This window comes from Phocoena phocoena, chromosome 2, assembly GCF_963924675.1.
Source record: "Phocoena phocoena chromosome 2, mPhoPho1.1, whole genome shotgun sequence".
Taxonomy (NCBI): Eukaryota; Metazoa; Chordata; class Mammalia; order Artiodactyla; family Phocoenidae; genus Phocoena; species Phocoena phocoena.
Genome location: NC_089220.1, coordinates 105564726 through 105591183, shown reverse-complemented (window position 1 = coordinate 105591183; position 26458 = coordinate 105564726). Strand labels below are relative to the sequence as shown.

The 26458-nt window shown below is 42.5% G+C and overlaps 1 protein-coding gene across 1 annotated transcript in view; it reads right to left on the bottom strand.

The window, feature by feature from the left end:
• Positions 1 to 26458, bottom strand: part of TLN2 (talin 2) — a 441569-nt gene that overhangs the window by 103435 nt on the left and 311676 nt on the right. The window contains exons 23-29 of the mRNA XM_065872706.1: positions 25857 to 25985; positions 24571 to 24684; positions 22132 to 22245; positions 13874 to 14008; positions 11812 to 11940; positions 10468 to 10570; positions 201 to 409 (exon numbers count right to left, since the gene is read on the bottom strand). Of these exons, the coding sequence (XP_065728778.1) occupies positions 201 to 409; positions 10468 to 10570; positions 11812 to 11940; positions 13874 to 14008; positions 22132 to 22245; positions 24571 to 24684; positions 25857 to 25985 (933 nt within the window). The remainder of the gene's footprint in view (positions 1 to 200; positions 410 to 10467; positions 10571 to 11811; positions 11941 to 13873; positions 14009 to 22131; positions 22246 to 24570; positions 24685 to 25856; positions 25986 to 26458) is intronic.

The following is a 26458-nucleotide window of genomic DNA, read 5'->3' as shown; positions in this document are numbered from 1 at the left end:
AACAGACATGCTGCGTCCAGGTCCTTCACGTTCTAACGGCAGGTCTCAACAAAGCCCCCCATACTTTCTGTTGACTGAATTAAGCACATCTCACATTATGGGGGCTACCATGCAAGGCTTCCAAAGCTGCTCACACCAGGCAACAGCCTGTCAATGCGTCCACCTCAGTGATGACCTTGATTGCCACTTCTGGGCCTTACCTGGGCTAGTCTCTGCTGACTCTCCGCATCTCCAGGTGCGATCAGGGCCTGCTTGGCTTCCTGGATGAGCATGGCCGAGCCCTCCATCACGTCCCGGGCGGAATCTAACATGGCATGCACAGCCGCGGGGTCACTCGTAGATGCAGCCACCCCCCGGGCAGCCTGGGCCAGCGTTTTCAGAGCTTGGGCTGTCTCTCGAGCAGCCACCCCTGGGGATTAAAAAAAAAAAAAAAAGAGCCCGCCAGACTTTCTATTAGATTCCATCCAAAAGTTATACTTTTACTTGGGAGTAAGCCTCTAGACTAGAGCCTTCGAGAAAGGAGAGAATCCTTGGACAGTGCCTGGCACAGGTGGGCTCCAAATTGCTTTTTATAAAATTTGAATTGATGTCCTTCTCAAAGAAGTAGCTCAAGCCATTGGCTCTGGACTGCTCCAAGAGGGATGTTACAACAAATGCCACACTAAACACCATTTCCCTCTGGTTCCTGTCACTCCCACTACCCCACCTGTCCCTAGACCTAAAATACCAAGTGCATAGTATCAAACTCACAGATGAATCATTCAAGTTCACTTTTCTTTCCAGTCATTTTTATTGGGGCATAACTTACATGCAACAAAGTGAATGAGTCTCCCCGGGCAGCTCACTGAATCTGTACCAATGTGTACACCCACGTATCTGCCATCCATATGGAGAAGGAACATTTCCATCACCTGTGCCCTTTCCCAGTCAATATCCTCTCACACTGGAATTATTCCGTATTCTAGCTTTTATCATCTTAGACTAGTTTTACCTGTTCTTAAACTACGTGCTGATGGAACCACACTGTATGTGTTCTTTTGTGTCTGGTTTCTTTCTCTGACCATAATGCTGTGAGAGTCACCCATGCTGTTACACATAGCAGTACATTGCTTTCTCTTGCTGTGTCATATTCCATTACAGGAACACAGCAACTCTGCTTATCCATTCTTCTGTTGCTGGACATGTGGGGATTGTTTCCTGTGTGGACTATTACGAATAAAGCTACCGGAAAAGTTCTCATCCCTGTGTTTAGGTGGACATCTGGAGTTGATTCTCTTGGATTTAAATCTAGGAGCTGAATTGCTGGGCCATAGGGTAAGTGTATAGTTAGCTTTGGAGGATACTACCACACGTCTGCAGAATGGTTTTGCCATTATACACTCCGCCAGCACGATACATATGAGAGTTACAGTCACTCTTCATCCTGGCCCATACTTACTAGTGTTAGATTTTTTATTTTATCCAGTTCTGGTGGGTGTATATAGCATGCGGGAATCTTAGTTCCCCGACCAGGGATTAAAACCATGCCCCCTGTAGTGGAAGCGTGGAGTCTTAACCGCTGGACCACCAGGGAAGTCCCTCACTGAGGTTTAATTCTTATATCCCTAGTGAGCAATGATGTTGAGCACTTTTTCATACACTCAGTGGCTGTTTGGACATCCTCTTTTGCGAAGTGCCTGCTCATCTTTAATGTGCTCATCTTCTAAAGATGATGGCATTCGGAGATAAACTATGCATATAAACTAGTCCTTAAAAACTACAGTGCCACCTCCCATAGAAAGAAGAGGCGCCTTCCTACATGGTACCTAGTGCTTGGCGCACCCAAGAAAAGGAAGGAGACTGGAAATGCCAAGGCACGTAACAAAAGGCTCCTAGAACCTGGGGGACTGCAGAATAGCCAGCCTCAAAGCTCATCTCATCGAACCATTTCAGATGAGGCCCAGTGCTGAGAAGCATCTTGACCATGGACACACCTTTAGATCTGAGGTTAGTTTCTTAACTCCGGGGTCAGACTCTGCACAGTGTTCTTTGGGATAGAGAACTACAAGGGATTCTTGTTAGAACATACAACATCTGCATGAAATATTCACAGATGACTTGCTCTCTCACTACACTCTGAGGTGACTGTATCTAAAGCCTTCGGCTGGATGGTCTCTAGGCACCCCCGAGCGTGGTCTTTACCGCCGCTGCTTCAGCCGCGTGGGCACAGACGCAGCTGGTGGTCCTCTCTTTACTAGGGACGAGGCACCGAAATACAAGAAAGAACACAAAAGGCCCTGGGGAATCCATAAAACACCTTCCCAGAGTTGCAGACTGGCTCATCTGTAAATACTTAGGAAGTCACATAACTGGGACATAACTCCACAATCTAATCAAGGCAAATTACAAAGCTGCCAATCTACCATTTATCACATGGCACTTCCGAGCACAGCATGTGGAATGAACACATTTTAAACAAAGTGTTTTATATGGTAGAGGAGGAAGCATAAAGATAAGTAAAGCCAAGGTGAAGGAGAGAAAAAAGCCAAAGAGAAGAGTCACTGCATTTTTTTTTTTTTTTTGGGCGACATCAAGGAGGGTTTTATTGTTTTTATTTTACTGGAGTATAATTGCTTTACAATGTTGCGTTAGTTTCTGCTGTACTGCAAAGTGAATCATCTATATCCCCTCCCTCTTGGACCTCCCCCCACCCCCTGTATCGCACCCATCTAGGTCATCACACAGCACTGAGCTGAGCTCCCTGTGCTATACATCAGGTTCCCACTAGCTATCTATTTTATACATGGTAGTGTGCTTATGTCAAACCTAATCTCCCGATTCATATGACGCTGAAGCTTCTGGCACAGGGTGGAAGGACATCCTTGCTCAGAAGGGCACCCACCAGGTGTGGTTAAGACCTCGTCCAGCTCTGCTGCTGACAAGATGTGTGGACTAACAGCCGCCGCCTTTTCCCTCTGGGTCTCAGTTTCCCACAGGTTATAGGAGAGGCTGAGATCCCAGCTGTGACCATTGAAAATTCTAGGCTGTGATTTCTAGACCTCTCCTCTTGCCTTCCTCGTTACCACGTGGACTCTTGAATCTATTTCTATTTGAGTTGTATTATTTTGGAAGAATAAAACATTTATCACACGCCATTAGAAAAGTCATGTTCATGAAAAAATAATTTACTGAAAAGCCTTTTATAGACTCAGACAATTTTTCCAAAAGGCAGAAACCAGAAAAGCGGAATTCCAAAAGCCGAGGTATATCCACCCCACGTGTTTTCTGCTGAGGACTCACTATGAAATCTCAAGGCACATCAAGAATCCTCTTTGGAGGCATTAGGTTTCCCGCAAAGTGGAAGCCACACCAACAAAAGGATGAAACAAGGCCACCAGATGCCAGGGAGCAAATGACCATCCAAGGCTGTACGTGGCTGAATTCACAGCAATATTCTCAATGGTAACGATGAGAATCATCAGAGTCATATCTCTGAGCAATCACCACCCTCCCCCCCCCGAAATTGTTCCTGTAGTCAAGGGTGCAACACACCGCAGAAGTGCCAATGCGAAACACTGAAGCAGACTCCCTGCTTCAATAACCACAATCCTTGGAAGACACAGATGACGTTCACAGTATTCCTGCCGTCTAGATCTCAAATTATATTCAGCAAGTCTTAGGGAGACACATTAGTCATATGAAATACAGGGGAATTCTTTGTAATAGTAATTACTCCTGATCAGAATTCACGTAGATTCTGTGTAGACAGCATTAGACCACGTATCAAGCTCACAAGGTAAAAACCAAGTATGCAAGATTTTTTAATCTGTCCCAAAGGATCTGGAAAGGGTTCTGTCTATGTAGCTGTACTCAGCCGAGAAGAAATGCATTTTGAACACTGTACTGGCCGAATAAAACCACATCTGCATTAGAATCTAGTCCAGTGGCAGCTCATGTGTTAACTTCTGAGTATCCCACACATCTTAGGTATGGACGAGGGAACTGACACCCAGGGAGAAGCTGTCCACACTCTGCTCTCTCCCTGCTTCCCATCCATTCTTCAACCTTCCTGTAATTGCCTTCAACAGGGAGAGCAGTGACCTTGTTTTTCCTTAAGCCAGTGGATGCTTCTTAAGTCCCTCTCTGCAGTGTCTTTCCAGGCAGCAATTATCTCTGTGAGTCGAGAGACATCCCTCTCTCCTGGTTTCCATGGTCTCTCCAAGGCTGCACGTTCTCGTTTCTTTCAAGGATTTCTAACGCTCAGCCTTCTCCTGAAATACTTGGGTTCCATAGGGTTATATCTGATAAAATTGTTCTCACTCTACCACTCTCCCTTACACAAACTTAGCTACCCCCATGGCTTCAATCATTATCATTTTATTAAACATTTAGAAATATTTATCTCCAGCCCAGACTTCTCTATTGAGTTCCAGAGGTAAATATCCAGCTGCCTAACGGGCACCTCTCTGTGGATATCCTGCAGGGATTTCAAATGGAATCCATTTAAAGTTGAACCTGGGACTTCCCTGGTGGTCCAGTGGTTAAGAATCCGCCTTCCAATGCACAGGATGTGGGTTCGATCCCTGGTCAGGGAACTAAGACCCGCATGCTGTGGGGCAACTAAGCCCATGAGGTGCAACTACCGAGCCCACGTGCCACAACGAAAAGCACGTGTGCCGCAACAGAGACCCAGGGCAGCCCCCCCCCACAACAATAATAATAATAAAGTTGAACCTGGCATCCCTAAACTCCAGCCCTCAACATGCCTGCCAATGACTCTGTGTCTCCATCACAGTGACTCATACAACTCTTCGTTCAGCTATCAGGCTAAACTTAGAGCGGTCCGTGCTGCTTTCCCTATTCCCATTCCTACCAACTTCTAATCCATCACCAACAACCGTGAGGTCTCTTTTTCTTTAATCCATCCTTCACCTCCACTAACAACTCTTATCTGGATGAATGCAACAGCCTTCTCACTGGTCTCCCTGCCTCCAACTTTGCTTCCCTCCAATTTATCAGCACACGAAAAGAAGGGCAAAGTGCATTAAGGGCAATCGAGACTGTGTCGACAGATGCAAATTCTTCAGTATTTTCACATGCTCTGAGCTTCAATTTCAATGTATTTAAATTGGCTTACGAGGCCTTTTACGATCTGATCCCAGCTGACCTTCCCAGCCTTATCTTCTTACTCCCTACCCCCCTGCCTTTTACTTGGATCCTCTCACTTCATTTCATCAGCCTTCTTCTCCTGCCTTTGGGACTTCACGTATGCTGTTCCCAAGTCTGCCACCACCACCTAGTTGGCGCCTGCCAAAATGAAATGGGGATACTTCTAGGACGTTCTTCAGACATCAACTAGACAGTCTGTCATCCTGGATGTTATCAGTATTGGATGATGCAACTTGTGAAGCAGTCTTTCCTTCATTAAAAATCCATTTCATCATCTACACAAAATCTGGCAAGATTTCAGGAATGTGTAGAAGTTCTTGAAACTACATCTCTCATACGCCCTAAGCTTTTAAGAATTTACATACACTTTTCTTTCTCCTTGAAAGCTAAGTGAGTCGTAATAATCCTTCAAACCCCGATCAGGTGTCAGTTCTGCTGTGGAACGTTCCCTCACCCTCTCATGAGGACAGGATTGTACATTCTTACTGTTGAAGGTACTATATTACACTTTGCCGTGGTAACTCTTTTTGTGCTCCTACTGTGCTCTTATTTTCAAAGTAGTAAATATACACAGTTTTTGAAGAACCAAAGAGGATTTTCCTTATAGTGATGGAAAGAATAACTTATTGCAGATGAACCCTCCCCCTCAGAGAAACAACTAGAAACTCTGGAAAAATACAGACAAAACATCTGTTTGAAGGCACTGGAGAGATACCAAGGAACCAAGGTAACGAAAGCCAAGACCTTGTAAGAGAAAGAAAGTACAGAGAAGTGAGTACAACACTGCTTTCCCCCCTTCAAGGCATTTTCTAATTTGTAAACTGTTGCCCAGAAACTGAGAGGCTGAGCAAAACTTTCTGAAGTCGCATGGGGATGGGAAGATAAAAGGAGCATAGTTCTGAGCTCAAAAATCAGAATGGCCCTCATAAACATCACAGAGGTTTAGACAGGAGGCACGAAGGGCTACACCCTACAAGGTAAACTGGAAATGGACTTTGCAATATCCAATCAGTTCGGTTCCGCTCGTATTATGGTGATCTCCTTTTTTAACCACCTGCTAAAATAAAAGATTAATCCTCTGTACGGAAGAAAACACAATCTAGAGCCTCAAATTACTTCTACAATGTAAATACCAATGATTAGCATTAAATTAAAAAAAAATCAGAAACATCAGGAGATAAGGTCAATAGTTGAAAACCAAGAAGAGAAAAAAAAAAAAACCAGAAAACAAAACAGATAACAAGACGCCTGTAGGTGATCCTGACATTGGAGTTACTGAACCTAGACTTTAAGTAAATGTAAAAACTATGTTGAAGAAATTAGATGACAAGATAGAGAATTTCAGCAGAGAAATGGAAAGTACAAGAAAGCCATCAAAAGGTTATTATAAAACTGAAAAATATGACATTTAAAATTAAAAACTCAATAGAAGAGTTTGAAGGTAGGAGGAATAGTGAGCTGCAGATAAATCCAAAAAACCCCACACAGAATAAAGCATGGAGAAGAAAAATTATGGCCAATATAGAAAAGAGCATAGGAGACACACAAAACAGTGAAAATATCTAACATAGGGGGTAGCTGGAGTGTACAAAGAGGAGAGAAAAAAAGGGGACAGAAGCAGCATTTGAAGATATAGTGGTTGAGTTTTCCAAAACTGATCTAAGACAGCAAATCCCATCTTTAAGGAGTACTAAAACCCAAAGTGGGATAAATAGGCAAAACGACACAAAACAAAACTCCTCTAGGCACAGTGCTTGAAAACCAAAGACTGAGAAAATCCAGAAAACGAGTAGCAGAGGGGAAAACTAAAACCACATGACCTGTGGAAGGGTACAGTGACAGCGGACTTCACAACAGAAATAAAGGAAGCCAGAAGACAACGGAATAACACCTTCAAGTGCTGACAACGGAATAACACCTTCAAATGCTGGAAGAAAATAACTGCCAACCTAAAATTTTACAACACGTAAAATTATCTACCAAAAATAGAGGCTAAACAAAGGCATGTTAAAACAAACAACAACTGAAAGAATTGGTCACTACAGACTCACACTAAAGGAATTAATGCAGGGAGTTCTTTAGGCAGACAGGAAATAATCCCAGGTGGAAGCACATTGCAACGCAGAAAGGAATGAACAGCAATGGAAAGGTCAATATGGAGGAGCATTTAAACAATATTGACTATGAAACAACTTTGAGGCAGTACTGAGGAGGTTAAATATATGTAGAATTAAAGCACTCAACAACAATGAATGAGTTGGAAGAAAGGTCAATGAAGTTTAAGTGTCCCAAGATTCTTGCACTGTCTAGGAAGAGGTAAACATACTAACTTATATTATACTTTAAAAAAATTGTTCAAGGGCTTCCCTGGTGGTGCAGTGGTTGAGAGTATGCCTGCCGATGCAGGGGACACGGGTTCGTGCCCCAGTCTGGGAAGATCCCACATGCCGCGGAGTGGCTGGGCCTGTGAGCCATGGCCGCTGAGCCTGCGCGTCCAGAGCCTGTGCTCCGCAACGGGAGAGCCCACAGCAGTGAGAGGCTCGCGTACCACCAAAAAAAAAAAAAGAATAGGCAGTGAAGGTAGAACTAATAAACTAATCAAGGGAAGAGAAATAGATTTTAAAAAGCACATATAAATCTGAAAGAAAGCAAGAAAGGAGAGATAAAGGAGCCTAGGATAGGTGGGACATATAGAAAAGAAATAGTAACATGACAAATACAAACCTCAATATATCAGTAATTATATTATATATAAACAGACCAAATACTCCAATTGAACGGAAAATACTGTCTCACCAACAAACAACTCCTCCCCCTCTGAAAGAACAACTACATGATACGCACAGGTATGCATGCACACACATGCATTAAATATACTCATAGAGAAAAAATGAAAGTAAAAGATTTATAACGCACACTCTAATGAAAACAAAAACTTCTATGCAAAAAACTATAAAACAGTATTGAGAGAAAGGAAATCTAAAGAAATGTAGAGATATACCACATTCACAAATTAGAAGACTCAGTAATGTAAAGATTTCAATTATCCCCAGATTCAGGTAATCCCGATCAAAAAAACAAACAAAAAAACAAGCGAAAGGGTTTTTTGTGGGGGGAGGGTACAAATTGACAGGCTGATTCTAAAACAGATGTGGAAATACAAAGGGTCAAGGAAAGTCAGCACTAACTTGAGGAAGAATAACAAAGACAGAAGACTCACAGTATCAGATATTAACACTTAGTATAAAACTGCAATGATTAGGAAAGTATGGTACTAAGGTAAGATCAGGCAATTAAAGCAATGAAAAAGAAGCAAAAGTTCAGAAACAGACTCACATTTATGCCCTTAATTTATAATGAAATTGCCCTCAAGACCACTGGGGAAAGGAGGGTCGCTTCAGAAAGTGGTGCTGGGTCAAATGGGTGGATGCCCTGGTGCAAAAGCAACTACACTAGGACCCTGTTTGCCCACATATAAAACTCAATTGCAGGTGGATCGTCGTTCTAAATATGGAAGTAAAACAACAAAGCCTTTAGACTATAACAGAGAAGAATATCTTCATGACTTGGAGAAGCAAAATTTTTAAATCGGACACAAAAAGCACTAACCATAAAGGAGAAGTGTAAATTGGACTATGTTAAAATTTAAGTTCTGTTTATCAAGAAACACCTTTAAAACAGTGAAAAGGTTAAGCCACAAGATACAAGAAATACATATATATGTGACAACTAACTCCTGCAAATAAATAAGGAAAAGGCAGAAAAGTCATATTTTTAAAAAATGGGCAAAAGACATGAAGAGATGCTTCACAAAAGAAGGTATCCAAATGGCTGATAAACTGAAAATATCCTCAACTGCCCTGTTCCTCAGGGACACGCAAACTAAAACCATAATGTGATTCTACTACACACTCAACAGAATGGCTAATATTGACAAAGCAGATGTGGTGACCAGGATGTAGAACAAGTGGAAATTTCAGATACCGCAGGAAGGACTGTAGCTGAGTGGCCGCACAGCCTATGACCCAGCAATTCCCCTGGGATGCCAAACATGCTCATTACTTGATCTTGGTAGGGGTTTTTCAGGTGTATTCAATTTGGGATAACTCAGGAAGATATACATTTAGGACTTATACTCTCCTCTGGATGTATATTATTCTTTAATAGTAATGTATATTTCAAAAAAAAATATTCAAGCTGTACTACTATAAAACAAAAGCAACAATCCATCTCCTCTTCACCTGATTCCTACTTATAGAGCCACTCAGTTCTTTAAGGTTTCTTCTTCTGATGGATGGATGGATGGATTTATTTAATTATTTATTTATGGCTGTGTTGGGTCTTCGTTGCTGCACACGGGCTTTTCTCTAGTTGCGGTGAGCAGGGGCTACTCTTCGTTGTGGTGTGCGGGCTTTTCATTGCGGTGGCTTCTCTTTGTCACAGAGCAGAGGCTCTAGGCATGCAGGCTTCAGTAGTTGCAGCTCGTGGGCTCAGTAGTTGTGGCTCGCAGGCTCTAGAGCGCAGGCTCAGTAGTTGTGGCACATGGGCTTAGTTGTTCCGTGGCATGTGGGATCTTCCTGGACCAGGGCTCGAACCTGTGTTCCCTGCACTGGCAGGTGGGTTCTTAACCACTGCGCCACCAGGGAAGTCCTGATGTAGTTCTCATTTTCAAGTAATGGGCTAATATTGAAACTTCTTGTTGTCTCCATTTTAGATAGAAACAGACTTCCGACTATGAGAACATTCTTTTTTTTTTTTTGTATCACCAGGTATTTTTCCTTATACATTCTGTTCCTTATACAGTACTCCTGCTTCAGGGGTACCTGGTGTCTCCAGGGCTCAAACCCTCCCAGAGTTCTGCAGCACCAATCAGCTTGCTTCTTGTTAGCTTCCCTATCCCTGGACAACTTTAGGTTTTTATTTATTGGGGTCTCTCAGTTACCACTCATCTGTCTCCTTCCATCTTCGACAACTTCATTGAGATCTTATTTGTTTTCTTCTCTCTCATTTTCTTTGACTTTTTCTTTCTTTGTCTCCTTTAGTGGGATTTCAAGAGACATACACAGTTGCAGAGGTCTGTAATTACCATCTGCTTATAGTCTAATAGGGGTGACTCAAATAGTTTGGGGGAATCATATTTGATTAGTCTTTGTATGCTTAGCATCAAGCCCAGTAACAAGCATGTTGAAAGTGCTTGAAAAATGTGTGTTGAACTGCTGAAATAAAAAAGTCAGGTTCATTGTCAAATCAACAAACTCCCCGCACCAGCCCAGTGGTCTGTACCTGGCCTCAGGGCATCACGAAGGGTGTGAGTCTCACCTGTGTAGTGCTCATTGCCTTGAGCAGCACAGGTCAGGAGCTGCGCCATGGAGGAGCCCACTGCTTTAGATGTACTTCCCAGGTCCTGAGCACATTTTTCCAGCTGTAAGAAGATTCAAGGAAGAAGATAGCTTAGAAGAGGTAAATCATCCACTAAAGTCTTAGCCCCAAAATAATGCAGATCAAACTTCTGGGCCTCAACTCTTTCCCACCTAATACACCAATGGCACTAAGAAGAAGTAGGGTGATAGAGGGGAAAGAACCCAGGCTTCAGGATAAACCAATGAGTTCACACCCTGCCCTCTGCTTCCTTTCCCCACTTGCTAGCTGTTGAGAGATTGGGGTAAGTCACTGAACTCTCCAAGTCTCTGTGTCCTGAGATCACAGTATCTAGCTCAGAAGGTTTTCAGAGAATTAACGTAGGTACTCAACAAATGGTAGCCATTAGTATTATGCTTTCAGAAGCTAATTCAGAAGTCTGCAACAAATCCTTAGTGAGAATTAATTATGCCTTAGCAGGAAATGAGCAGACATCCAGCTGTTCCACCTTCCTGGCACGTGGGACCATTAACATTGTTCAATTTGATCATTATACTTTGCGGAGTTCTAACCAGAGGGAAATGCAATAGGAATAGAGGTTTGGAATGGTAAATGAGATTATGAAAACGGGCAAAGAGCTTGCTTCCCATGACGAGCACGTCGTCTTGCTTTGTCAACGGAATAAATAATTCAGAGAATAAAGTCAATAAAGCCCTATGGTAAGGGTAATTATTCAATTACTAGATGAGGACAACATTTTGGAAGAGAACTTCTGGGCACGCTGTAAGAGTTCAGAAAAGCATCAGGAAATGTATGCAGTTTTAACCCCACAACATGTTTTCTAAGAGAGGCATTTCCTTCAAGTAAGAAACAGAGCCTGGTCCACTGTAGCCAACAGTATAACACAGTACACACATTTGTTTAGGTAGTGGATGACACAACCTGGACCAAGGAGCCAGAACTCCTCCAGCTGCACTGGGCATTCTTTTCAGAAAAAGCCTGCAGGATTAGAACACTGGCCTCAAACGCCAGGTCTTGTTTACGGAAAAGAGGGATGAATAGGAACTGATGCCTGGTCATCCCCAGCCACACTCCAGGCAGGTACACACAGGCCCATCACCAGAGGCCCCCTCAGGGCCGTCTCTATCATAACACTGTTCTAGAAAATGTGGCTATTCTAGGGCTTTGCATTAAAAACACTTGAAACTGAGACACACTGACCACCCCTCCCCCCAACTCTAAAAATGTCTTGACTTCCTAACAGAGGTAGAGTCCCAGACCCCAGCTGCCACCAACATCTCCTACCGTCTCCCCTGGGAGTGGCTTCAGCTGACTCTCCACGGCAGCCATCTTGGCATCCTGCAGTTCACTCTTCAGGGTCTGCACAGTGCTCAGTGCTGAATCGATCTCCATGGGACCACAGGCTTCATGGGCCTGTCAACAGAGGTGGGAATATGTGCACAACAGTCTGCTCGGGAAAAGCATCCCCAGTACCTTGCAACATATGAAATGCGTTTCTGGATACAACCAATGACTCTCCAAATCTAGCAATAGGAAGCAAGGGTAACAAGCATTTCCTGAGAGCACAAAATCATGCTCAATCAGGACCTCAGTCCTAAGTTCCCTAAATAATCAATTATGTGTGTCTCATAACTGGATATACTTAAATTTTCCTTGAAGCTGTTTATATCTGAAATACATTACCTCTCAAACTAAGAGGATCCTCATTCACTGTGTCTGGGTTCTAGACATGGGGCACCTAGCACAGTATGTGTGCACACAAAAACTTGGGAAGCGTGGGGTGGATGAAGGAACGAATAAACAACTGAACCCAGGACTCTTCAGACAAGTCTATGTCAACCTTACTGAATCTCTTTACAAATTTCTAGATTGTAAACCATTATCGTTCCATACTGAAGGCTATGAAAGATTTTTTTCCTTAATAAAAACTTTTAAGAAAACCACTTCATTCTTGTGATCATCTAGAACAGCGGTCTCCAAATGCTTTGATCACACACCCCCAACACGCATGTTAATAAATTATACACGTAAATGTTAGTAAATTATACACATACAAGTATATTAAATACTGGTGTATCTTAACGTCTTTCTTTTTTAGATAATAGTAACAACAGCAGCAGTACACACTATTTGATTGATTTCTATGTGTGAGTATTACTAGGTGACAATACTGAGGCAGAGAGGTTAATTAACTTGCCCAGGTCACAAAATTAGTCAATGGCAAGGCGAGAATTTGAATGCAGGTGGTCTGATTTTAGAGCCTGTATTCTTAACCCTTACACTATATATTAAAATCATAAAAAGCTCTCACAGAGTCTTCCTGAATCCACTGCATAATGTTGCCTGAGTCCCACTTCGGGGCTCACTGCTCCAAAGCAGTTGTTGGAGGTGGGTGTGTCATTCAGTCACTGAGGAAACTTGTTAAAATGCAGATATTTGGGCTCTATGACCAGAGATTCTGACTGGGGTGCTCAGAGGTGAGGCCCAGGAACCTGCATCCTAAATGCCCCCATGTGATTCCAGTGCAGATGGTCCCTGGACCTCTCTTTGAGAAAGAGAGCTCAAAATAACTTTTTTATTAGATATAACCTAAAACTCTAGATATTTATCTTTGGTGATGTAGTGCACTGTTTATATTACAAATTCAAATCAGCTTCTAACCTTCTTCCCTTGCTCATATATGAGGCTGCCTGTTTCTATAAAGGGATTGTTACAACGAGGAAAAATGAATTCATGCTAGAACTTCATGCTAATACCACATCAAACAGTACAGTAATGAGGCCCTTTGGTAATTAACACATCCCAGAGACAGAAATGCATTAATCCCCAGTTCTGTTCTATTGAGGATCTTGTTAAGGTGAATGCTCCCATTTAAGAGGTGGAAACCTCTCAGGGCAAAGATAATATAGATGATCCTCCAAAGTAGATTTGCTGCCTATATAATGTTATTAAGTTCACAAGATAACACCTGGAAGAAATCATCACTTACTATGCCCACAGTTTACCTGGCACCAAGAAACTGATGATCGGTCTCCCCTAAGACTGTGAGAAATAGACCATTGCTTGTCCCAGGGCAGGGGAGGAGGGGAAGTATGCAACTTAGCATAGCGTAACCAAAGTCATCTGTAACCAGAAGGTGATAACTAAGTCGAGGAGATAGCGGCTAAAAGTGGCAAAAGCCAATCCACACGAGCATATTTAGTGGTCAAGAGGTGAAATGGACAACTGCACCAAGAAATATGCCAGGCAGTGTTCAGGCCCTGGGGAGCACCCAGGTCACACCAACAGTAAGGAATTAAAAGCTCCACTCCTGACAAGCTAACTGCCATGACAAGGGTCCACTTACCTTCTGCGAGGCAGTACGCAGCTCTGCCAAGCTGGTGGCAAGGTTCTTGGCACACTGGCTCAGCTGCATGGCTGCAGCCTGGTCGCTGACAGTGGGCACTGCGGCTTTAGCAGAGGACACCATCTTGCTTCCAGGCTGTGGAGAGAAAAGCTGAAAGTAAGACAGCTCCTGGGCAGCAAGAGTCAGAGTAGAGAACCAAACAACAATGTCCCCTTATCAGCCAGAACTTGCTTTGCCCTAAAACAAGGAATATTAAGACCATCTAGTTTCCCCCCAAAATTGCCAACCGAAATCAGATACTCTAGGGCAGTACATTCTAGGAATGTTTGAAACAGAAAGTATGTGTCTTCAGACTGGCTGAATGGATAAAAAAACGAGACCATATACATGCTGTCTACAAGAGACCCACTTCAGACGCAGGGACACATACAGACTGAAAGTGAGGGGATGGAAAAAGATATTCCAAGCAAATAGAGATCAAAAGAAAGTTGGAGTAGCAATACTCATATAAGACAAAATAGACTTTAAAATAAAGACTACTAAAAGAGACGAGGAAGGACACTACATAATGATCAAGGGATCAATCCAAGAAGAAGATATAACAATTGTAAGTATCTATGCACCCAACATAGGAGCACCTCAATGCATGAGGCAAATGCTAACAGCCATAAAAGGGGAAACTGACAGTAACACAATAAAAGTAGGCGACTTTAACACCCTACTTACATCAATGGACAGATCATCCAAACAGAAAATAAATAAGGAAATGCAAGTTTTAAATGACACATTAGACCACATGGACTTAATTGATATTTATAGGACATTCCATCCCAAAACAACAGAATACACTTTCTTCTCAAGTTCACATGAAACATTCTCCAGGATAGATCACATCTTGGTTCACAAATCAAGCCTTGGTAAATTTAGGAAAACTGAAATCCTATCAAGCATCTCTTCGGACCACAATGCTATGAGACTACATATCAATTACAGGAGAAAAACTGTAAAAACTACAAACACATGGAGGCTAAACAATATGCTACTAAATAACCAAAAGGTCACTGAAGAAATCAAAGGGGAAATTAAAAAAATACCTAGAAGCAAATGACAATGAAAACACGACAACGCAAAACCTATGGGATGCAGCAAAAGCAGTTCTAAGAGGGAAGTTTATAGCAATACAATCCTACCTCAAGAAACCAGAAACATCTCAAATAAACAACCTAACCTTACACCTAAAACAATTAGAGAAAGAACAAAAAAACCCCAAAGTTAGCAGAAGGAAAGAAATCATAAAGATCAGATCAGAAATAAATGAAAAGGAAATGAAGGAAACAATTGCAAAGATAAAACTAAAAGCTGGTTCTTTGGGCAGATAAACAATATTAATAAACCATTACTCAGACTCATCAGGAAAAAAAGGAAGAAGACTCGAATAAACAGAATTAGAGATGAAAAAGAAGTAACAACTGACACTGCAGAAATACAAAGGATCATGAGAGACTATTATAAGCAACTAATGCCAATAAAATGGCCAACCTGGAAGAAATGGACAAATTTTTAGAATAGCACACCCTTCCAAGACTGAACCAGAAAGAAAGAGAAAATATGAAAAGACCAATCACAAGCACTGAAACTGAAACTGTGATTAAAAATCTTCCAACAAATGAAAGCCCAGAGCCAGATGGCTTCACAGGCAAATTCTGTCAAACATTTAAAGAAGAGCTAAAACCTATCCTTCTCAAACTCTTCCAAAATATAGCAGAGGGAGGAACACTCTCAAACTCATTCTACGAGGCCACCATCACCCTGACTCCAAAACCAGACAAAGACATCACAAAGAAAGAAAACTACAGGCCAATATCACTGATGAACATAGATGCAAAAATCTTCAACAAAATACTAGCAAACAGAATCCAACAGCACATTAAAAGGATCATACACCATGATCAAATGGGGTTTAGCCCAGGAATGCAAGGATTCTTCAATATACGCAAATCAATCAATGTGATACACCATATTAACAAACTGAAGGATAAAACCATTTGATTGCCTTGTAATTCAAGTGCCTGAGTTTGTGTTTATGATGGTGTTTGTATCAAATGGCATCATGGAGTGCTGCCTGGCTGAAGTTTTCAAAGTCATAAGAATAGAGGGAAGAGGTAGGAGAACTGGATCACATGGAATATGAGAGTACAGATGTAGAAAATTTAAAAAGAAGAAAATCTGTACTGTAGCATCTGGTATCATGTTTATTTTATAAGTGTATATATTGTTCAGATACTAACTAGGAAAAATTCATTAACAATAAATATGCTATGAACTTAAAAAAAATGATAATCTCAACATATGCAGAAAAAGCTTTTGACAAAATTCAACACCCATTCATGATAAAAACTCTCCAGAAATCCAGAAAGTGGGCCTAGAGGGAAACTACCTCAACATAGTAAAAGCCATAGATGACAAACCCACAGCCAACATCATTCTCAATGATGAAAAACTGAAAGCATTTCCTCTAAGATCAGGAACAAGACAAGGGTGCCCACTGTCACCACTATTATTCAACATAGTTTTGGAAGTTTTAGCCATGGCAATTAGAGAAGAAAAAGAAATAAAATGAATACAAATTGGAAATGAAGAAGTAAAACTGTCATTGTTTGCAGGTGACATGATAGTATACATAGAAAATCCTAAAGATGCCACCAGAAAACTACTAGAGCTAATCAATGAATTTGGTTAAGGTAGCAGGATACAAAATTAATGCACAGAAATCTCTTGCATTCCTATACACTAACAACGAAAAAATCAGAGAAATTAAGGAAACTCTCCCATTTACCATTGCAACAAAAAGAATAAAATACCTAGGAATAAACCTACTTAAGGAGACAAAAGACCTGTATGCAGAAAACTATAAGATGCTGATGAAAGAAATCAAAGACAAGACAAACAGATGGAGAGATACACCATGCCCTTGGATTGGAAGAATCAACGTTGTGAAAATGACTACACTACCCAAAGCAATCTACAGATTCAACGCAATCCTGATCAAATTACCAATGGCATTTTTCACAGAACTAGAACAAGAAAAGTTTACAATTTGTATGGAAACACAAAAGACTGCAAATAGCCAAAACAATCTTGAGAAAGAAAAACGGAGCTGGAGGAATCAGGCTCCCTGCCTTCAGACTATACTATAAAGCTACAACTGGCACAGAAACAGAAATATAGATCAATGGAACAGGATAGACAGCCCAGAGATAAACCAATGCACAGATGGTCTCCTTGTCTTTGACAAAGGAGGCAAGAATATAAAATGGAGAAAAGACACCTTCTTCAATAAGTGGTGCTGGGAAAACTGGACAGCTACATGTAAAAGAATGAAATTAGAACAATTCCTAACACCATACACAAAAAGAAACTCAAAATGGATTAAAGACCTAAATGTAAGGGCAGACACCATCAAACTCTTAGAGGAAAACACAGGCAGAACACTCTATGACATAAATCACAGCAGGATCCTTTTTGACGCACCTCCTAGAGAAAGGGAACTAAAATTAAAAATAAACAAATTGGACCTAATGAAATTTAAAAGCTTTTGCACAGCAAAGGAAACAATAAACAAGACGAAAAGACAACCCTCAGAATGGGAGAAAATATTTGCAAACAAAGCAAGTGACAAAGGATTAATCTCCAGAAGGTACAAGGAGCTCATGCAACTCAATATCAAAAAAACAAACAACCCAATCAAAAAATGGGCAGAAGACCTAAGTAGACACTTCTCCAAAGAAGACATACAGAATGCCAACAAACACATGAAAAGATGGTCAACATCACTAATGATTAGTGAAACGTAAATCAAAACCACAATGAGGTATCCCTTCACACCAGTCATAATGGCCATCATCAAAAAATCTACAAACAATAAATGCTGGAGAGGGTGTGGAAAAAGGGGAACCCTCTTGCACCATTGTAAACTGAATGTAAACTGATACAGCCACTATGGAGGACAGTATGGAGGTTCCTTAAAAAACTAAAAATAGAACTACCATATGACCCAGCAATCCCACTACTGGGTATATACCCTGAGAAAACCATAATTCCAAAAGATACATGCACCACAATGTTCACTGCAGCACTATTTATAATATCCAGGACATGGAAGCAATCTAAACGTCCATGGACAGATGAATGGATAAAGAAGATGTGGCACATATATACAATGGAATATTACTCAGCCATAAAAAGGAACAAAATTGAATTATTTGAAATGAGGTGGATGGACCTAGAGTCTGTCATACAGAGTGAAGTAAGTCAGAAAGAGAAAAATACCATATGCTAACGCACATAAAACGGAATCTAAAAAAACGGTACTGATGAACCTAGAGGCAGGGCAGGAATAAAGACACAGCCATAGACAACGGACTTGAGGACAGGGGGAGGGGAGGGAAAGCTGGGACGAAGTGAGAGAGTGGCATGGACTTATATATACTACCAAATGTAAATAGATAGCTAGTGGGAAGCTGCTGCATAGCACAGGGAGATCAGCTGGGTGCTTTGTATCGACCTAGAGGGGTGGGATAGGGAGGGTGGGAGGGAGGCTCACGAGGGAGGGGATATGGGGATATATGTATACGTATAGCTGATTTACTTTGTTGTACAGCAGAAACTAACACAACACTGTGAAGCAATTATACCCCAATAAAGGTATTCAAAAAAAAAAAGTATGTGTCTTTTGGGGTGGAGTGGGGAGTAAAATTGGGCTAGTGGCTTGAAATTCTTATTTAAAACAGATTTGAAAGGGAGTTTCTTATTAAATATGTTTGTGCTTCTTGGAATAGCTCTTTAATCTGTGTCTCAAATATATGTAATAGACTACTTAGAAAAATACAGGGACACAAAATGAAACGAGTGACCTCTCACATCTCAGAACCCAGGACAATTTGACCATGCATGGGTGTCTATGTGCAGGCACATATATTTTCAAAAGTAAGATAATACTATTTATTCTGTTTTCCAATCTCCTTGTTCCACATAGTCTATCTTTTTCATAGCTATGTTAATACCCTGTGTATACATCAGTTATCACTTTTCAATCCTGTATTTTAAGTAGCTTTCCATGTTTTCAAATATAATAAACAATGATATGATAAACACCTATGTAACTAAAATTTTGTACACGTTCATAATTTTTTTGTATAAATGTTTCTGGACCAAAAAGCACACATAATTTTAAGGTTTTTAATATGTATGCTATACAACGGCTCTTAGTAAAGCTGTAACAATTTAAGTGCCAGATCATAAATACCAAGGACACAAGTTAATCTTATTAATATTTAAGGAATTCATGAGAATTTATAAGAAAAATCAGCATGAGTATATAAAAAGCATGAAGAGACAAGTTCACATAATAAAAACAAATAACTGAAACATGAAAAATGTTTAACATTGTGAAAATCAAGGACATGCAAGATCAAATAATAAAAACTTAACCAAGTAAATTGGCAAAAACATTTCAAAAAAATGATTGACTTCCCAACTTGGAAAAGAGGTATTAAAAAGTGTGCTCCAAAATGCAAATGAAAACTACAATGAGGTTTCACCTCACACCAGTCAGAATGGCCATGATCAAAAAATCTAGGGCTTCCCTGGTGGCGCAGTGGTTGAGAGTCCGCCTGCCGATGCAGGGGACACGGGTTCGTGCCCCGGTCCGGGAAGATCCCACATGCCGCGGAGCGGCTGGGCCCATGAGCCATGGCCACTGAGCCATGGCCGCTGAGCCTGCGCGTCCGGAGCCTGTGCTCCGCAATGGGAGAGGCCACAGCAGTGAGAGGCCCGCGTACCACAAAAAAAAAAAAAAAAAAAATCTAGAAACAATAAATGCTGGAGAGGGTGTGGAGAAAAGGGAACCCTCTTGCACTGTTGGTGGGAATGTAAATTGATACAGCCACTATGGAGAACTGTATGGAGGTTCCTTAAAAAACTAAAAAAAGAACTACCATATGACTCAGCAATCCCACTACTGGGCATATACCCTGAGAAAACCATAATTCAAAAGGTCACATGTACCCCAATGTTCATTGCATTGCAGCACTATTTACAATAGCCAGGACATGGAAACAACCTGAATGTCCAACGACAGATGAATGGATTAAGAAGATGTGGCACATATATACAATGGAATATTACTCAGCCATAAAAAGGAATGAAATTGGGTCATCTGTAGAGATGTGGATGGACCTAGAGTCTGTCATACAGAGTGACGTTAGCCAGAAAGGGAAAACAAATATCGTATATTAACGCATACATGTGGAATCTACAAAAATGTTACACATGATCCTATTTGCAGGGCAGGAATAGAGGTGCAGACGTAGAGAACAGACATGTGGACACAGAGGGGGTAGGGGAGGGTGGGACGAATTGGGAGATTAGGATGGACATATATACACTACCATGAGTAAAATAGGTAGCTAGCGGGAACATACTATAGAGCACAGGAAGCTCATCTCAGTGCTCTGTGATGGCCTAGATGGGTAGGATGGGGGGGAAGTCTAAGAGGGAGTGGATATATGTATACATATAACTGATTCACTTCATTGTACAGCAGAAACTAACACAACGTGGTAAAGCAATTATACTCCAATAAAAAAATAATAACCCCACATTTGAATCTAAAAAAAGAGTGGCTATGTGTATATGTATAACTGATTCACTTTGCTGTACACATGAAACTAACACGACATTGTAAATCAACTATATTCCAATAAAAATTAAAATAAAATAAAACAAAGAGAAAAAAATAAATAAAAAGTGTGCTCCATATGTTGCTAGTTGTAAATTTAGATTCATTCATCCTTCTGGAAGGGCAATTTTACCACATGTATGAAAAGAGTTTAAAATGTAAACTTTAAAAAAAGTTTAAAACTTGTTGATCTGCTGATTCCATTTCTATTTATCTCTGACTCTGGCTTTATTCTTGTTAAGATCTGATTCGTCTACAGTAGCAAACTTAAAAGAACAAAAGAAACAGGAAAAACAAGGGCAGGGACAGTGACCCCTGGACCATGTCCACACTGTACTATCATAAGACCCGATGATCCTGCCAGCAGTGGGACAACACAACTGATTCTAGGACCTGTAACCACCTACAGCAGAAGACAAACAACTTGTCCAAGCCACAATTCTCAATGTCCCAAAGATAAAAATAACCTGCTTGCAATTCTAGTTCTAGTAATTTACCTTAAGGAAACAATTCAAGAGGGGCACAAAGATTTGAGCACACACCAAGATTTTTTTTTTTCATCATATCACAGGTTGTTTATGACGGCAAATAATTGAAAACAACCTGTATGTCAAATGACAGAACAGCTAAACAATGAGTATAGTATATGAGAGAATATGACTCAAATTCACAAATATTCATAATATAAATGTTAATGTGAAAAACAGTCAATACACAGTGAATCCCAAGAGAATACATACATACATAAATACGTTTGTATATGTATGAAGATAAAATGTGAGGAAGCACAAACATTTCATGTTGTATCCCTGTATGTTGGAGCTACGGCTCTTGAAGAATTAACCAAATAGAAGTATCACTGGGTCCTGTAATTACAGATCTGAATAGACAGGGACGAGGAAGAAACTTGCCAAACCACATGGACTGTTTAGGAGATCCAAGTAGACAAAGTGCCGAGAGATGTGAAAGAAGTACTTACAAAGGGAGTGTTCACAACTTAATATTCACATTTTATATTTAATTAAAAAGAAAATGAACCTAGCCACACTTCACAAAGACTGACAATACTTACTAATTCTGTATTTGCCACAAGAAACCACCATACCTTTGGAGAAGATGCACTCACAGATTCTTATTTCCCTGGCTATGAATAATGGCATGAGGTATTCTGGGTATTCTCTAGCACACCTAAAGCAATACTTACTACTATACTAGGCTGTTTGTCAAAAAGTGCAGCTTATTTCATGGTTTCCCTCACGGAAGAGAAATGCAGAGAGCAAAATGGATAATGTGCCATCTCCTGGGGCAATTTCCCTGCATATCAGCATCTTGCTTTGCCAAGCTGCATCTCCCTCTCCTGAAACTGCTTCCAGGTCTGCTTACTGCAAAGACTTTGCTCTGGCTCTGGAATCTGTGAAGTCCTCTCCTTAAGGATAAAGGGCACCCCCTGCCCAGTGGGCAGTAGGGTGGGGGTGGGTTGAGGTTCCGGGGAAGATGGAGGTGAATGTTTCCGTGGTACCTGGAGGAAGTTCTGGCTGGAGATGATGAGTGCCAGCTGGGCACTGAGATCTTCTGCTTGGGCTTGGCTCCCTCTGACCCCCTGGACCAGCTGAGGGATGTGATCAGCCACCGCCTACAGGAAGCAAGGAAAATGAAAACTGAGCATACCCAGGATGGTGACGTACCAAAACGGGGTGTGTGGGGAAACGCCCCCAGTGATAATGTTCTGTGGATGTGCCTTCCCTCCTGGGGGTGCCCGGCCCAGACCTTGGATTCACTCAGCAGCTTTAGCCCGTTGGGCCCTTGCCAACACTGATGCCAACACAGTACCTGTGGGTAGGCTCCTCCCACACATGCTCTTCCCTGTGGTCCCCCCGGTCCCAATACACGCAGCACAAGGCGATTCTCCATATCGAAGCCTTAAAACAATTTCCCCAGTTGCAGCTCACACCATCCTGGCTCGTTAGTGTTGAAAACCCTAGCATCCAAGAATCTATCCAATTCACAGGTAGATAGACTCAATTCATATGGTCCAGTGATCAGAAGATAGTGAGAGAAGCACTCAACTAACAGCATACTTCAGCATTTCGATATCTGACTTTGCGGGTATACGTTCCGTCTGTCAGCTTTCATGTCACTGTGGTTCCTCTCTTCCTGTGTTCTCACTCCTCAAATGGGAAAACCCAATGCCCGGGATAGGGGAGGGAGGACAGCATCCCAAGGTGAGACCACTTGAAAGTGACCGTCTTCCATGGTGCCTAGGAGATGCTGGCCTTTTCCCTCTCTACAAGTCCTCTGGCTTGTCCCTTTGCGCCACACAACATCTGACCAACCAGGCCCTCAGAGGCCATGGCACAGTGACCGTCACTACTAAGGAAGGGCCCAAGAGCAGCCCACCCTGGTGACATGTTCTTTTCAGGAGGCCATTCCAGCAAGAATTTTTTTAAAAATTTCGGGCTTCCCTGGTGGCGCAGTGGTTGAGAGTCCGCCTGCCGATGCAGGGGACACGGGTTCGTGCCTCGGTTCGGGAAGATCCCACATGCCACGGAGCGGCTGGGCCCGTGAGCCATGGCCACTGAGCCTGTGCGTCTGGAGCCTGTGCTCCGCAACGGGAGAGGCCACGACAGTGAGAGGCCCGCGTACCGCAAAAAAAAAAAAAAAAAGAAAAAAAAAAAGAAAAAAAAATTTCCAGGAGAATTTCCCTCGCATCCTCTTCTGCTGGCTCCAGGAACTTGGCCCACTTTACCTTCTGCACTGCAACCTGATAAACAGTAATGCTCTCATTCCCTGACAGAGATACCCACGGGCTGAGTATGTTCTGTTTGTTCATAAAATGTAGGGGGAAGGTTCATACTATTTTCCTGGACACAAGTAGCCTGTGCTCCCTGAGAAGGGGAAATGCCATTTTGCTACCCCTGCTGGCGGCTGAAGCCAGGCCCCAACTGGAAACCAACTCCCTCCGCAACAGGGGCCTGGCTCTCAGAAAAAAAACCCTCTTTACGTGCACAACCCCGAGGACAGGGTCCTCCTGGATTGCTGAGGCTTTTCCACCAGAGCAAACTTGCTCCGCAGGGAGGGGCTAGCCTCAGAGAACTGGGATTCAGGACGTGGAGGGCCCTGGGTGGCCTCCCCACAGGAGTAAAGCCATTTTTGAAGTAGAAGCAGCAACACCCCTCACACGCGAATGGTTTTACAGAGGAGATTTGAGAAAGGAGAGAGAAGGCTCAGAGCCCATGTAAATCCAAGATGCCTCTGCACCCAGCTCCCACGGCGAACCGCAAGCACTGCAGGGAACTTCAGTCAGGCATGGTGCCAACATGTGGGCGATGGCCGGGCAATGAGATGTGCCTTTGGCACCACTCGGGGCTCTCCCGGGACAGTTAACCCTGGGCGCTCAGAGAAGGCGGCAGAGGTGGACACCCTCTGCGGCACCTTGGCTTCAAGCGCAGCGTCGGCGACAGGTCTCGGAAGATCAGTGAGGCAACCACAGAAAGCACCAGAGTGCAACAGCGACGAGGCCAGACAGGATGAATAAATCCTCAGGTGCCATCAGTGCAAAGCAGGAAGTCACCCCTGCCATGACGAGTGAAGACTGAACACAAAGGCCGCCATTCAAAGGGAGGAAGGCACTCTGGAAATTCAATGCTTCATTACCGTTTCAGAGCCCTCAATGGCCTTGTCATTGATCCTCCTTGACTTGTGCTCTCAAAAAGAAGGAAAAGAATCTAGACAAAGGAAAGACAATGCTGGGAGAAACATGTTCTCTTTCCAAACACAGGCCATTCGCTTAACAGACAAAAACCAGACGTGTGTGTGTACACCTGGAACATGGGAGCCGGAACAAACTGGATTAGGAGCCTGGATGATCAGTCTTAACCGAATTACCAGGGCACTGGGCGCTCTAATGTTATCAGGGTCTCCTCCAGCAGACCTGGCTCTCTGGCAGCTGGTGCCTCACCTTGCAGCTCTGGACCAGCTGCTGCTGGGCCGCGGGGTTCTTGTTGGACACGGCCGCATTCTGGGAGGCGGCGATGGTCTGCGTGGCTGCAGCTGCAGCCTGCTTGGCTGCAACCTGGGGAGGACAGTAAGAGGAGGTGAGGCAGGGTTCACACGTGCAAACACACACACACACGCACATTGATATAAATCCCCTCCACTAAAGGGGGTCACCGCACGGCTCCAAGAAAGGGCACACCAGGCACAGACTCCGCCCTTTCAGCACCAATGACATTCTAACCTAGCCACGCCCTGTTGTCTTCCTTTGGTTTAAGTACCCTGGGACAATTGAAAAAGACAGGCTCAAGTGCCGATGTTCATCTGTCATTTCTCAAAAAGACAAGGGACGAGTCCCAGGACCGCGATGCCACTGATAAGCGGCACTAAGTCTAAATGTTTTAGGAGAAAAACATTTCTCTCACAAGAGGCATGGGCTGCTCTCTGGGTCAAGCACCAAGCACAAACACTGGGGCTCCTGACTTGCCTGGGCTCAGAAAGGCCCAGATGTCCCCACTGGCGTACTTAATCGTGTTTAGTCTCTAGTCTCCCTCCACAGACAAGGAGGTCAGCTTTCCTCCAGAACTCAGCAGATTACACATGGAGGGATTCCTCACTAGAGCCAAGCTCTGGCCTCTAATGCCCCCAAATTTTAGTCTAAGAATCTCCCGTGTACATTTGTGAGAGAGATTTATTTTCTTACAGAATTTGTGCCTATTACTTTTTTTTTTCCCGAGAATAAATAAGCATTCTGAAAGACGACAGAAGTATTTATTACTCCCTTCCAAACCTATTTATCCCCATCTCCAGTCTTCCGAAGTTCCTATCATCTACTGGGAGTCGTGAAAGAGTATTACCTCCAACAATATATATACATTTTTAGCTAAAGGTCCTTTCTGAACATGTACATCCCTTAATGCCAGGAGAAAAAAAAAAACAAACAAACCTGGTTCCTCCTGAAAGAAAATTTGAATTCTGTTCAAGAATGTTAAACTCTGAAAAGATTCTGGCATTGTGCAACCATGAACTGAAGCAGTTTTTCAAACTGTGTCAACGGACCTAAACCACTGAACATAAACGTACAATATCCCTAAACCAGCCGTTCAAGTTCCTCACGGCACCTAAAGCATTAAACTGCATCGTCTATCTTGATTTAGCTTCCTTTCTAGGGGCACTGCCTTATGAATTCGCTTATTCTTTCAATGGACTCTATGCAAATCTAAAACCTGGAAAACCAGCCTCTTTACTGACCTCCAGTCGGTTGACGATTTTTTTCTTAATAGCATTCTGGGCTGCGGCGTTGGTTGCCACCCGGAGACCTTCTGCAGCTTCTCTCAGCCTTTGCTGCTGGTCCTCGTTCTCAGGGTTGGCTGCAGCTCCCTACGAAGGTGAAAAGAAAGATTCCAAGAGGTCCAAGGGGCAGCATGCCACAGACGCTGAATTCATGCCTTCAATGTTACTTTTTCCTACGAATACCAAGTAACAGGAAGAGAGAAGCCAAAGCAGTATCTTTATGATAAAGATGTTTCCTCTCACAACAAAAAAATATCTACCAGAATTAAATAAATACTTAAACACTTGAGATCATAGCATTCATCATCCATATAAATTACCTTGTGGTGAGAAACCCAATGGTTTAAAAGATGTTAAGATAAATCTCCCTCTTGATCACATCTCTCAGGGAGAATTGTATTTTAATTGGTGTGACAGACACATATTGCTGCTGAAAGATTCTCCTGTCCTGTGGCACTGGTGAATGAGAATGGGCTAAGATTACAGCATAACACAGGGGCCGGGATGGAGGGAGTGGGGGGATGGGAACGCCATCCAAAATTCTATAAGCCAAGAAAGAC